Source organism: Melanostigma gelatinosum (assembly GCF_949748355.1).
Source record: "Melanostigma gelatinosum genome assembly, chromosome: 12".
NCBI lineage: Eukaryota > Metazoa > Chordata > Actinopteri > Perciformes > Zoarcidae > Melanostigma > Melanostigma gelatinosum.
This window is the reverse complement of record NC_136645.1, coordinates 1,037,375-1,049,403: the sequence shown is the minus strand read 5'-3', so window position 1 is coordinate 1,049,403 and position 12,029 is coordinate 1,037,375. Positions and strand designations below refer to the sequence as shown.

At 53.9% G+C, this 12,029-nt stretch overlaps 1 protein-coding gene across 1 annotated transcript in view; it reads right to left on the bottom strand.

Moving 5' to 3' along the window:
• Nucleotides 1-270: 270 nt before the first annotated feature.
• anapc1 (anaphase promoting complex subunit 1) overlaps nt 271-12,029 on the bottom strand; it is a 38,346-nt gene continuing 26,587 nt past the window's right edge. The window contains 15 exon segments of the mRNA XM_079280685.1: nt 271-754; nt 1,045-1,176; nt 2,333-2,522; nt 2,623-2,718; nt 2,911-2,997; nt 3,286-3,424; nt 5,796-5,863; nt 5,963-6,040; nt 7,815-7,932; nt 8,178-8,264; nt 10,233-10,429; nt 10,902-11,049; nt 11,127-11,179; nt 11,563-11,637; nt 11,739-11,817. Of these exon segments, the coding sequence (XP_079136811.1) occupies nt 612-754; nt 1,045-1,176; nt 2,333-2,522; nt 2,623-2,718; nt 2,911-2,997; nt 3,286-3,424; nt 5,796-5,863; nt 5,963-6,040; nt 7,815-7,932; nt 8,178-8,264; nt 10,233-10,429; nt 10,902-11,049; nt 11,127-11,179; nt 11,563-11,637; nt 11,739-11,817 (1,690 nt within the window). The 3' untranslated portion in view covers nt 271-611.

The following is a 12,029-nucleotide window of genomic DNA, read 5'->3' as shown; positions in this document are numbered from 1 at the left end:
AGGAGAGAAGAGCCTGTGAGGCCTTAAAGGGACAGTACTGCTGTACGATCAGAAGGTGGAGTTTGGAGAAACAGACTTGATGCACGCTCTCCTGCAACTCACTGATGGAAACAGTGCTTCAGCCTCTCAGGACGCAGCAGCAGAGGAGCGTCCTGAGAGAAACATCATGCTTCAGGAGGTACATGTTCTCCATGCAACGTACTCTTAAAGCGACAATGAAGAAGAACCTCGTAGTTATTTGCAAAATAAGTTTATTCCATCTCATCTGTGGAGGACAAACCCAGTCCACCTTTAAAAGGAAGTCCACCTGCTGTCTGCAGGGTTTCACAGAAGAAGAGAAGAAAAGAAGAAGAAGTACCGAACTACAGTGTCCGACAGAGAAGGTGATAACGTGCCAGAGCGGTCCAGCTCAGAGGGGTATGGGAAGATCTGCAGTACCTGCAGTACTCGCTCGTTCATTGTCTTCTGGTCCTGGTCTGGTCCTCATGTTGGAGAGCTGCACCTTTACTGAGCAGCAGCAGTCCGTCTCCTCAGCGATGCAGAAAGACACGACTTCTGTGCGGGGGTCCGACCTGCTGCAGGTAGACCGGTCCTCCGGGACGCGGTCTGGATCAGAAGGCCTGCAGAGGGAGGCCCGGCACACTGTGGGGTCCGGATGCAGGACCCAGCAGGACGGGAACCAGCCTAAGCAGGTCTCTGAGAGGGATCCGCAACCGGCTGCTACGCCACACCAAGTCCCCCAGAGAGCTGCAGCCTGCAGGGACAGGGGGCGGGGCTTCAGACTGACAGGACTCACAAACAAGCTGAGCTAACGTTAGCATCAGCGTCTGTGTGTCTCCCTCCAGCTGTGAGTGTGTGTGTCTCACCCTCCAGCTGTGTGTGTGTGTGTGTGTGTGTGTGTGTGTCTCACCCTCCAGCTGTGTGTGTGTGTGTGTGTGTGTGTGTGTGTCTCACCCTCCAGCTGTGTGTGTGTGTGAGTGTGTGTGTGTCTCACCCTCCAGCTGTGTGTGTGTGTGAGTGTGTGTGTGTGTGTGTGTGTCTCACCCTCCAGCTGTGTGTGTGTGTTCCTCAGACTCGGGATGGATCGGTACACCAGGAAGCTGGCCAGCATGATGGACTGGGCGTCCTGAGGGAGGGCCTCGCCCCTCATGTAGGACCTCAACACGGCGCTGTTGTCTGGGAGAGAAAACACAACGTTCTAAATGTTTGATCACCTCCAGCTGTGCTTCTGTTCACACAAACAACACACGCTGCTTTAGAACTCAACAGCTGACGGTCTGTGTGGTCCGGTTCCCAGAGTCCCCCTTAGACCTTAAACCCTGAACCCTCAGGGACGTCACTGGTATCACTGGTATATGTTGAAGTGTATTTCAGAAATAGTACCTTGCTGCAACATATCACGTTACCATGACCAACGTTATATCACGTTATGGGTATTTTACCTCTTTGTTTACCTTTGTTTTTGACGTCACATCGCTATGAATTGTGGGTAATTCCTTTAGGAAAGGTCTGCAGGAATGTGAACTTACGTAAAGTGTTGATGAAGAAATCAAAATGTCAGAGAAAGAGATTCAAACAGACAGAGAAACATGGAGGACGCTCAGAGAACAGAAACATTGCTGAAGCTTCACATGACCGCGAGAACACGCTTAAAACCGCTGCCGTGATCAAAGCCTCGTCCAAATACTCCTCCTGTTTCCCACGCCTCTCCCTGTGTGTGTGTGTACACATCATTATTGTGCTGCAATGGAACAAATCCAGCCTGTAAACATTACTCAACCTGCTGCTGAACAAGTTTAACTTTGTGTCTCATGAAGAAGAAGAGAGGCTTCTTTAAATGTTCAGAGCAAGTGAAGCTGCATTCTCTCTAGTGTCCACCAGGGGGCGACTCCTCTGGTTGTATAGAAGTCTATAGAAAATGACTCTACTTCTCTCTTGATTTATTACCTCAGTAAACATTGTAAAACAGAACAGGAAGTGACCATATATGGACTGAGGAGGAGTGACGTAGAGACGCTGTATATGTCTCTGGTGTCGACCTGTCAATCACTGTGTAGCCCCGCCCTAAAGCATCCCCTGCTTTATGGTCTGTGTGACTCTAAATGGACCATAATGTACTAAATGAACATCATGCTGTATTGAAGAAGACTTGAAACTAGAGATTGAGACATAAACTCATGTTTACAATGTTTACTGAGGTAATAAATCAAGAGAGAACCTCCTCCTCCTCCCCCCCTCCTCCTCCTTTCCTCCTCCTCCTCCTCCCCCACTCCTCCTCCTTTCCTCCTCCTCCTCCTTTCCTCCTCCTCCTCCTCCTCCTCCTCCTCCTCACCTGTGAGCCAGCGGTCCAGCGCCACGTCCAGCATGTTCTTCATGACGGGCAGGAACTCGGAGGTGAGCAGCGCGTGGTGGCGGCTGGCCGGCCCTCGCTGCACCCGGCTGTCCCACAGCTCCACCACCAGACGCATCTGCCACAGAGGGAAGGTCTGCAGCAGGTCGCCCCGCCGCAGAGCGCCCACCGCCTGAAAGAGACGGCGTCCGTCAGTGCAACCTGGTTAGTGCCGAGGTGGAAGCCGTGCCGCGTTCACACCAGACGACGACATACACGGACGCTGTTTTTACCTGCTCAATAGCGATGTAGGTGGGCAGCATCTCTGCACATTCCTGCGTCACACATTCGTACAGCATGGCGGAGAACAGCACCAGAGTATCGTCTCTCTGCAACAAAAGCCTCACGGTGAATGTGTGTGAGACCCGTGTTGTGGAAGTGGTTGAGTTGTTCACTTATATTATCACAAATGTTCCAACAATGTTCAAACTGAATAATCTGTAATTACAATGAAGGTAACGGAGCGTTTGACCAGCAGACATGAAGCAGAGCGGCTGCAGTGACAGCAACGCTGAACTCACGTGTTGAATCTCTTCGGATGTTTTGCAGAAGAACTCGGCGAAGGAGACCAGGGCGGGTTCTGAGGTGAAGGTGGAGATGGATTCAGGCTGCAGACCACCAGCGGGAAATACACGGTTATTCACATGCAGCAGCGCGTGAGAGGAAGTGTAGAGGAACAAAGGAAAGGACACGAAAGAGAGTGAGGAGAGATGAAGGCATTAGAACAAGAAGGCGAGGACGGCGAGGACAGCGAGGACAGCGAGGACAGGGGAGTGAATAACGTGTGTGGCGGGGAACACGAGCCCAGCAGGGAACCAGGAACAGGCGGAGAGCAGGTCCACTCACCTCCACTCATGTGTGTGTGTGTGTGTGTGTGTGTGTGTGTGTGTGTGCACCTTGAAGGCTCTGACTCCAGAGGACCGGTGGTTGACGGTTGAGGCCAGCAGGCTCTTCCAGCCCTGGGGGTCGTCTTTGTAGGGCAGCTGACCGGCCCGGAGTTTAACGTACAGAACCCCGTCTCTGGAGAGGATGGACCTGAGGACAGAGCGCCACACGTCAACACGCAGCGACACGCAGCGACACGCAGCGCCACACGTCAACACGCAGCGCCACACGTCAACACGCAGCGCCACACGTCAACACGCGTCGACACGCAGCGCCACACGTCAACACGCAGCGCCACACGTCAACACGCAGCGACACGCAGCGCCACACGTCGACACGCAGCGCCACGCGTCGACACGCAGCGCCACGCGTCGACACGCAGCGCGACGTGTCGACACGCAGCGCCACGCGTCGACACGCAGCGCCACACGTCAACACGCAGCGCCACACGTCAACACGCAGCGACACGCAGCGCCACACGTCGACACGCAGCGCCACGCGTCGACACGCAGCGCCACGCGTCGACACGCAGCGCGACGCGTCGACACGCAGCGCCACGCGTCGACACGCAGCGCCACGCGTCGACACGCAGCGCCACGCGTCGACACGCAGCGCGACGCGTCGACACGCAGCGCCACGCGTCGACACGCAGCGCCACGCAGCGCCACACGTCAACACGCAGCGACACGCAGCGCCACACGTCAACACGCAGCGACACGCAGCGCCACACGTCAACACGCAGCGACACACAGCGCCACACGTCAACACGCAGCGACACACGTCAACACGCAGCGCCACACGTCAACACGCAGCGACACGCAGCGCCACACGTCAACACGCAGCGACACGCAGCGCCACACATCAACACACAGCGACACGCAGCGCCACACGTCAACACGCAGCGCCACACGTCAACACGCAGCGCCACACGTCAACACGCAGCGCCACACGTCAACACGCAGTGGCACGCAGCGCCACACGTCAACACGCAGCGCCACGCATCAACACGCAGCGCCACACGTCAACACGCAGCGCCACACGTCAACACGTAGTGACACGCAGTGCCACACGTCAACACGCGTCGACACGCAGCGCCACACGTCAACACGCGTCGACACGCAGCGCCACACGTCAACATGCAGCGACACGCAGCGCCACACGTCAACACGCAGCGCCACACGTCAACACGCAGCCCCACGCAGCGCCACACGTCAACACGCAGCGCCACACGTCAACACGCAGCGCCACACGTCAACACGCAGCGACACACGTCAATGCGCAGCGACGCGCAGCGCCACACGTCAACACGCAGCGCCACATGTCAACACGCAGCGACACGCAGCGCCACACGTCAACACGCAGCGCCACACGTCAATGCGCAGCGACGCGCAGCGCCACACGTCAACACGCAGCGCCACATGTCAACACGCAGCGACACGCAGCGCCACACGTCAACACGCAGCGACACGCAGCGCCACACGTCAACACGCAGCGCCACACGTCAACAGGCAGCGCCACACGTCAACACGCAGCGCCACACGTCAACACGCAGCGCCACACGTCAATGCGCAGCGACACGCAGCGCCACACGTCAACACGCAGCGCCACACGTCAACACGCAGCACCACACGTCAACGCGCAGCGCCACACGTCAACGCGCAGCGACACGCAGCGCCACACGTCAACACGCAGCGCCACACGTCAACACGCAGCGCCACACGTCAACACGCAGCGCCACACGTCAACGCGCAGCGACACGCAGCGCCACACGTCAACACGCAGCGCCACACGTCAACATGCAGCGACACGCAGCGCCACACGTCAACACGCAGCGCCACACGTCAACATGCAGCGCCACACGTCAACATGCAGCGCCACACGTCAACACGCAGCGACACGCAGCGCCACACGTCAACACGCAGCGCCACACGTCAACACGCACCGCCACACGTCAACACACGTCAACACGCAGCGCCACACGTCAACACGCAGCGCCACACGTCAACACGCAGCGCCACACGTCAACACGCAGCGCCACACGTCAACGCGCAGCGACACACGTCAACATGCAGCGACACGCAGCGCCACACGTCAACACGCAGCGCCACACGTCAACATGCAGCGACACGCAGCGCCACACGTCAACACGCAGCGCCACACGTCAACATGCAGCGCCACACGTCAACATGCAGCGCCACACGTCAACACGCAGCGACACGCAGCGCCACACGTCAACACGCAGCGCCACACGTCAACACGCACCGCCACACGTCAACACACGTCAACACGCAGCGCCACACGTCAACACGCAGCGACACGCAGCACCACACGTCAACACGCAGCGACACGCGTCGACAGTGTTTTATTATCAAAGAAGTTCAACGTTTCTTTATGATTGATGTCATCATAACTGTTCTCGTTCTCTCTACTTCTAGTCATCGTGTTGCTGTTTCCAGAGAGGAGCAGGACTTTTACTTTGAAATGAAAGACGCTGCATCACCACTTCCACCCCGTTACTCACTGTAGATGCTGTGTTTCTCGGCTCAGGTCCACAGACAGCTCCCAGTACCTCGGGCCCTTCACCTTCACCTGAGACCAACGGGTGGAACACAGAGTCAGGGTGTGCTCCAGGAGATCCTGTGGGTTTGATTTATCTGCACATCATGAGGGCCACGGAAGGTTCTTTACCCGTTTGAGGAGGTGCAGCTCGGGCAGCATGGTGGGAGCCATCAGCTCCACCGTGGTCTCTTTGTACCACTTGGTCTCCTGACATCATGACAAACGCACACAAAGAGCTTCACAACATCTCACAACAAAGAAGACGGCCGTCGGCTGTGGTCTGCTAGATGAAGGTCTAGGGACCGACAGGCTCTGGTTTGGGTCGTAAACCGCTTCATTCATAAAGAAGGAAGCAGTCCAGTGTGGACTCCGGGAGGAGGGGAGACCTTCTCTCTTCTTCAGCAACATATTAAATATAACTATATAACATAGTAAATAGCATATAACATATTAAATATAACAGGAAAGTTCGGCTCTGCTTTGAAAAGAAAAAGTCATATTCAGATTTCTGAAGCTGCTCAAAACGTTTGCTGGACGTTCCTGTTGTACATATTGTACTTTACAGCTCCTGTTAGTGTGTGTGTGTGTGTGTGTGCGCGCGCGCGCGCGTGCGCGCGCGTGCGCGTGCGTGCGCGTGTGTGTGTGTGTGTGTGTGTGTGTGTGTGTGTGTGTGCGTGTGTGTAAAGCAGCTCGTCAGGAGGAAGTGCATGGACACTTATTAAAAGCTTGTGAGAGAGGAAGTACATGCTGTCGTACAGAAACCCTCAGAATTAAAGCATGAAGTCAGTGGACCCGGTCTGGATGTAGGTTCAGTCGTGGTGCAGGAGTGGACTTGGTCTGGATGTAGGTTCAGTCGTGGTGCAGTAGTGGACCCGGTCTGGATGTAGGTTCAGTCGTGGTGCAGTAGTGGACCCGGTCTGGATGTAGGTTCAGTCGTGGTGCAGTAGTGGACCCGGTCTGGATGTAGGTTCAGTCGTGGTGCAGTAGTGGACTTGGTCTGGATGTAGGTTCAGTCACGGTGCAGGAGTGGACTTGGTCTGGATGTAGGTTCAGTCGTGGTGCAGTAGTGGACCCGGTCTGGATGTAGGTTCAGTCGTGGTGCAGTAGTGGACTTGGTCTGGATGTAGGTTCAGTCGTGGTGCAGTAGTGGACTTGGTCTGGATGTAGGTTCAGTCGTGGTGCAGTAGTGGACTTGGTCTGGATGTAGGTTCAGTCGTGGTGCAGTAGTGGACTTGGTCTAGATGTAGGTTCAGTCGTGGTGCAGGAGTGGACTTGGTCTGGATGTAGGTTCAGTCGTGGTGCAGTAGTGGACTTGGTCTAGATGTAGGTTCAGTCGTGGTGCAGTAGTGGACCCGGTCTGGATGTAGGTTCAGTCACGGTGCAGTAGTGGACTTGGTCTGGATGTAGGTTCAGTCGTGGTGCAGTAGTGGACTTGGTCTGGATGTAGGTTCAGCCACGGTGCAGTAGTGGACTTGGTCTGGATGTAGGTTCAGTCGTGGTGCAGTAGTGGACCCGGTCTGGATGTAGGTTCAGTCACGGTGCAGTAGTGGACTTGGTCTGGATGTAGGTTCAGTCGCGGTGCAGTAGTGGACTTGGTCTGGATGTAGGTTCAGTCGTGGTGCAGTAGTGGACCCGGTCTGGATGTAGGTTCAGTCGCGGTGCAGTAGTGGACTTGGTCTGGATGTAGGTTCAGTCGTGGTGCAGTAGTGGACTTGGTCTGGATGTAGGTTCAGTCGTGGTGCAGTAGTGGACCCGGTCTGGATGTAGGTTCAGTCGCGGTGCAGTAGTGGACTTGGTCTGGATGTAGGTTCAGTCGTGGTGCAGTAGTGGACTTGGTCTGGATGTAGGTTCAGTCGTGGTGCAGTAGTGGACCCGGTCTGGATGTAGGTTCAGTCGCGGTGCAGTAGTGGACTTGGTCTGGATGTAGGTTCAGTCGTGGTGCAGTAGTGGACCCGGTCTGGATGTAGGGATGAGGACTCACCTTGTAGGTGACTTCTAGGAGGGCGTAGCAGGGCTTCAGGGAGTCCACGTCCACGGGGACCAGCAGACGAGGCTCTGCAGCCAGGACGGCCAGGTGTCGCAGGGCCTGCAGGTGGTAGCTGAGCACACACCAGCAACACACACACATACAGTTGATGTGGTTCATGCAGCAAAGACCTGATGAGTCCACTTTCACTGATACAAGATCAACCTCCTGATCACAGAGAGGACCGTGCAGCCAGGAACCTTTCCACCGCAGCCCTGGACTAGACTGATGTCCGTCACAAATCAAAGGTTCTCATTGTTCACGTGTGTGTGTGTGTGCGTGTGCGTGTGTGTGTACGTGTGTGTGCGTGCGTCTCACCGGTTGTCGGTGCTGTGAGCAGGGAAGTGAGGGTACAGGGCACACAGCAGAGCAGCGATGGCGGAGTTGGAGGTGCTGAGGGTGTATCTAAGAGACAGAATATGAACATCATCACATTGTTAAACTCTCACAGTCTGCACTGTACAGGTGCTGAACACGGGGGTCTCAGGGGGTCCAGACCTTCACACCCCTGAAAGACTCTGGCTGTTTTTGAAAAGGTTTTTACGCCGACTTGAGATGTTTTTGACGAAATAAAAGAAACTCCTTTTTGTTTAACTCACATGACTGATCAGCTGTTTCTGCTGTTATTGAAGAAAATCATCATAACTTTGAATTGAACACAAGTGTGGGCTCACACGTAAACAGTTATATAACGTGTTATGTAACACACATGTGGTTCGTGGGAAATGATGATCAGCACCAGACAAACTGGAATAAATCTCTCGTAAAAAGTACCAAAACATTTCCGTACTTGGAGCTGTGTCCTATCAGAGGACAAGGGGTCAAAATAGCATCACATGTCCTCATTAGGAGTCCACATGTGTCCTGTTTTCATTCAACAGACTGGTTTGAGTGATGGAACACAGCTGAAGGGGGCGTGTGTGAAGCAGCACATGGGAGTCGTTTCAATATCCTGAACTGGTTGATGTTGGCTTGATCTTATGAAAACACTTCCCGCCGGTTGCAACTCCGGTTCGCCGTCTCTTCTCGTCATTTTGCCACAACACTGTCGGCAGCTTCCTGGTTTTAATATTTATATCGTCAACATGGAACACGACCGAGACGAGCTGACACGAAGGAACAATTCAAACACGTCCATTTGAAGTGACTGAGTGAAGCGCCGACGGCTGAACAAACTCGCAGTTCATTCAGGAAACGCAGAAAATTGTTTATTTTCTTTGCAAGTTTGCTCGACAATTACGCGACGAGTGTGAGGAGCCTCAAACAACATCACAGCGCTCGAGAGTGTCTTTCTCACTCTGAACTCACAATGAAACAGGTTTTTAAAGACACACTGCTGCAAATACATAGAACCCTCAACGTCACGACACGGAGCCTCGTTAACGCTGACGGTCGAGCGTGTGCTCAGAGTGACGAGTCATCAGAATAAAGTCGGGTCAGACTTCACATGAGGGGACGTGAGAGGACTTCATGACACCGCTCTTCAGTTAAACGGCTGCTTGAGGCACGTTTAGCACGTTTAAGAGCAGAAAATGTGTGTGTGTGTGTGTGTGTAGGTCTGTGTGTGTGTAGGTCTGTGTGTGTGTAGGTCTGTGTGTGTGTGTGTGTGTGTAGGTCTGTGTGTGTGTGTGTGTGTGTGTAGGTCTGTGTGTGTGTGTGTGTGTGTGTGTGTGTGTGTGTGTGTGTGTGTGTGTAGGTCTGTGTGTGTGGGTCTGTGTGTGTGTGTGTGTAGGTCTGTGTGTGCGTGTGTGTGTGTGTGTAGGTCTGTGTGTGTGTGTGTGTGTGTGTGTGTAGGTCTGTGTGTGTGTGTGTAGGTCTGTGTGTGTGTGTGTGTGTGTGTGTGTGTGTGTGTGTGTGTGTAGGTCTGTGTGTGTGTGTAGGTCTGTGTGTGTGTGTGTGTCTGTGTGTGTGTGTGTGTGTGTGTGTTTAGGTCTGTGTGTGTGTGTAGGTCTGTGTGTGTGTGTGTGTCTGTGTGTGTGTGTGTGTGTGTGTGTGTGTGTGTGTGCGCGCGCGTGTGTGTGTGTGTGTGTGTGTGCGTGTGTGTGTGTGTAGGTCTGTGTGTGTGGGTCTGTGTGTGTGTGTGTGTGTGTGTGTAGGTCTGTGTGTGCGTGTGTGTGTGTGTGTGTGTAGGTCTGTGTGTGTGTGTGTGTGTGTGTGTGTGTAGGTCTGTGTGTGTGTGTGTGTGTGTGTGTGTGTGTGTGGGTCTGTGTGTGTGTGTGTGTGTAGGTCTGTGTGTGCGTGTGTGTGTGTGTGTGTGTGTGTAGGTCTGTGTGTGTGTGTGTGTGTGTGTGTGTGTAGGTCTGTGTGTGTGTGTGTGTGTGTGTGTGTGTGTGTGTGTGTGTGTGTGTGTGTGTGTGCGCGTGTGTCCCTCACCTCCCCCCCCCCAGGAACAGCAGCCCCAGCCCCATGTGGTGAGCCATGTGGAAGCCGTAGTTCATCTCTCCTCCGGTCCTCTTGTGGAAGAAGCGACAGAGCTGCAGCACCTTCAGGTTCCCGGTGCCGGACATCACCATGGACATCGCCAGCAGGATCATAGACAGACCCGTCTGCAGGTTGTAGTAGCCCGTCTGCTGCGGAGACCGGAACACATGCAGAGGGACAGACAGAGGGACAGAGAGAGAGACAGAGAGAGAGACAGAGAGACAGACAGAGGGACAGACAGACAGACAGAGGGAGACAGAGAGAGAGAGAGAGAGAGAGAGACAGAGGGACAGACAGAGGGACAGAGAGAGACAACTAATCACCATCTAAAGTACATGTATGTGAACACAGCATCAACAGTACAGCTTTAACCCTTTAAACACCAAACATTACGTTGTGAGCTCCTCAGTGAAACTATGAGGTCATGATTGATTCATCTGAGACCAACAGTCATGTGACCACAGAGCAGAGACTCTGACTGAAGTGGAGGAGAGGCTGTAAACATGTGAACAGCTTAACAAACACGACAAAGACGTTTTAAACGCTGTGGTTTTGGGGATTGTTTAAAGACAACACGGCGTTCTTTCAGGGTTCAGAGGGTTGAGTCCCACCAACACTTACAACGGCCGCTGTGCCAGCGAAGGACATGATCTTCATGAAGGTCCTGGCGAACTCGTAGAGGCAGTCGAAGGCGTCGGAGTTGGCGGAGCCGGCGAAGCGTAAACCCAAAGCCATACAGGCGCCGGCCGTGATGTAGTCCTGAGCTTGGCTGAGAGAAACCAGTCACACGGTGAGTCCTGGTGCTGCAGAGAGCATCACGACTACCACTACGTCAACAATACTCACGCCATCGTCTCCATGTTGATGTCTTCTGAAGGGTCAAAGGTCCCCCTCATGATCTGAAGAGCAAAACAAACATAGATGCTCTATTACGTGTGTGAGCGTCTTCTCACATTAAAGGCAGCATAAAACAGCTGTGGGTACGAGCATCTCTGTCATAACAGCTAAAGAAAGCTGATGTATCCGTCACTGAGCGGTCATTGCATTACCTCATAATACCACATGTCTGTCCTGTATGTATTCTGTGACTTTATCAACAGGCATCATTATACTTCTAACCACTGCCTCACTGCCATCAGCTGGAGCTGGTTTGCAACTTTTGTTTTGTGCTGATTGTGGCGCCTCCCTGTGGACAACAGTGATGGTGTTTCCACCGCCTCAAGTCACAGCTCTACAAGTCACCGTGACTTGTTGCTGTGTGTGTGTGTGTGTGTGTTCTCACCTGGGGTATGTTACTCTTGACCCACTCAGTATTTGGGAGGATTTCATCCCACATGATGATGCAGCGAGCGAGAGTCTGAGAGGAAAGAAGAAGAGAGAGACCAGATTATTATGGAGAGGTGGGAACAATCACACACACACGCGCACGCACACACACACACACGCACGCACACACACCCTCAGCAGCAGAAACTCTGGCTTGATGAAATCCAGCAGGAACCAGGTGTCTGGAGGTTTCAGCCAATCAGCGATGGACCTAGAGGAGAGAACCAGGAAGAGACGAGGAGGTGTTAATAGGACCCTCCTTCAACGCCCTCTCAGCCAATAGACGGACGGCGTTGGAGATGGGGAGCCTCTTGACCAATAGCGGAGAGCGTGTTCATCGTGAGGGTGAGGAACGCTCACATGGGTGATAATCAGACAGCACCATGTCATATTTATGAAACTCAGCGTGTTAATACGGTTATT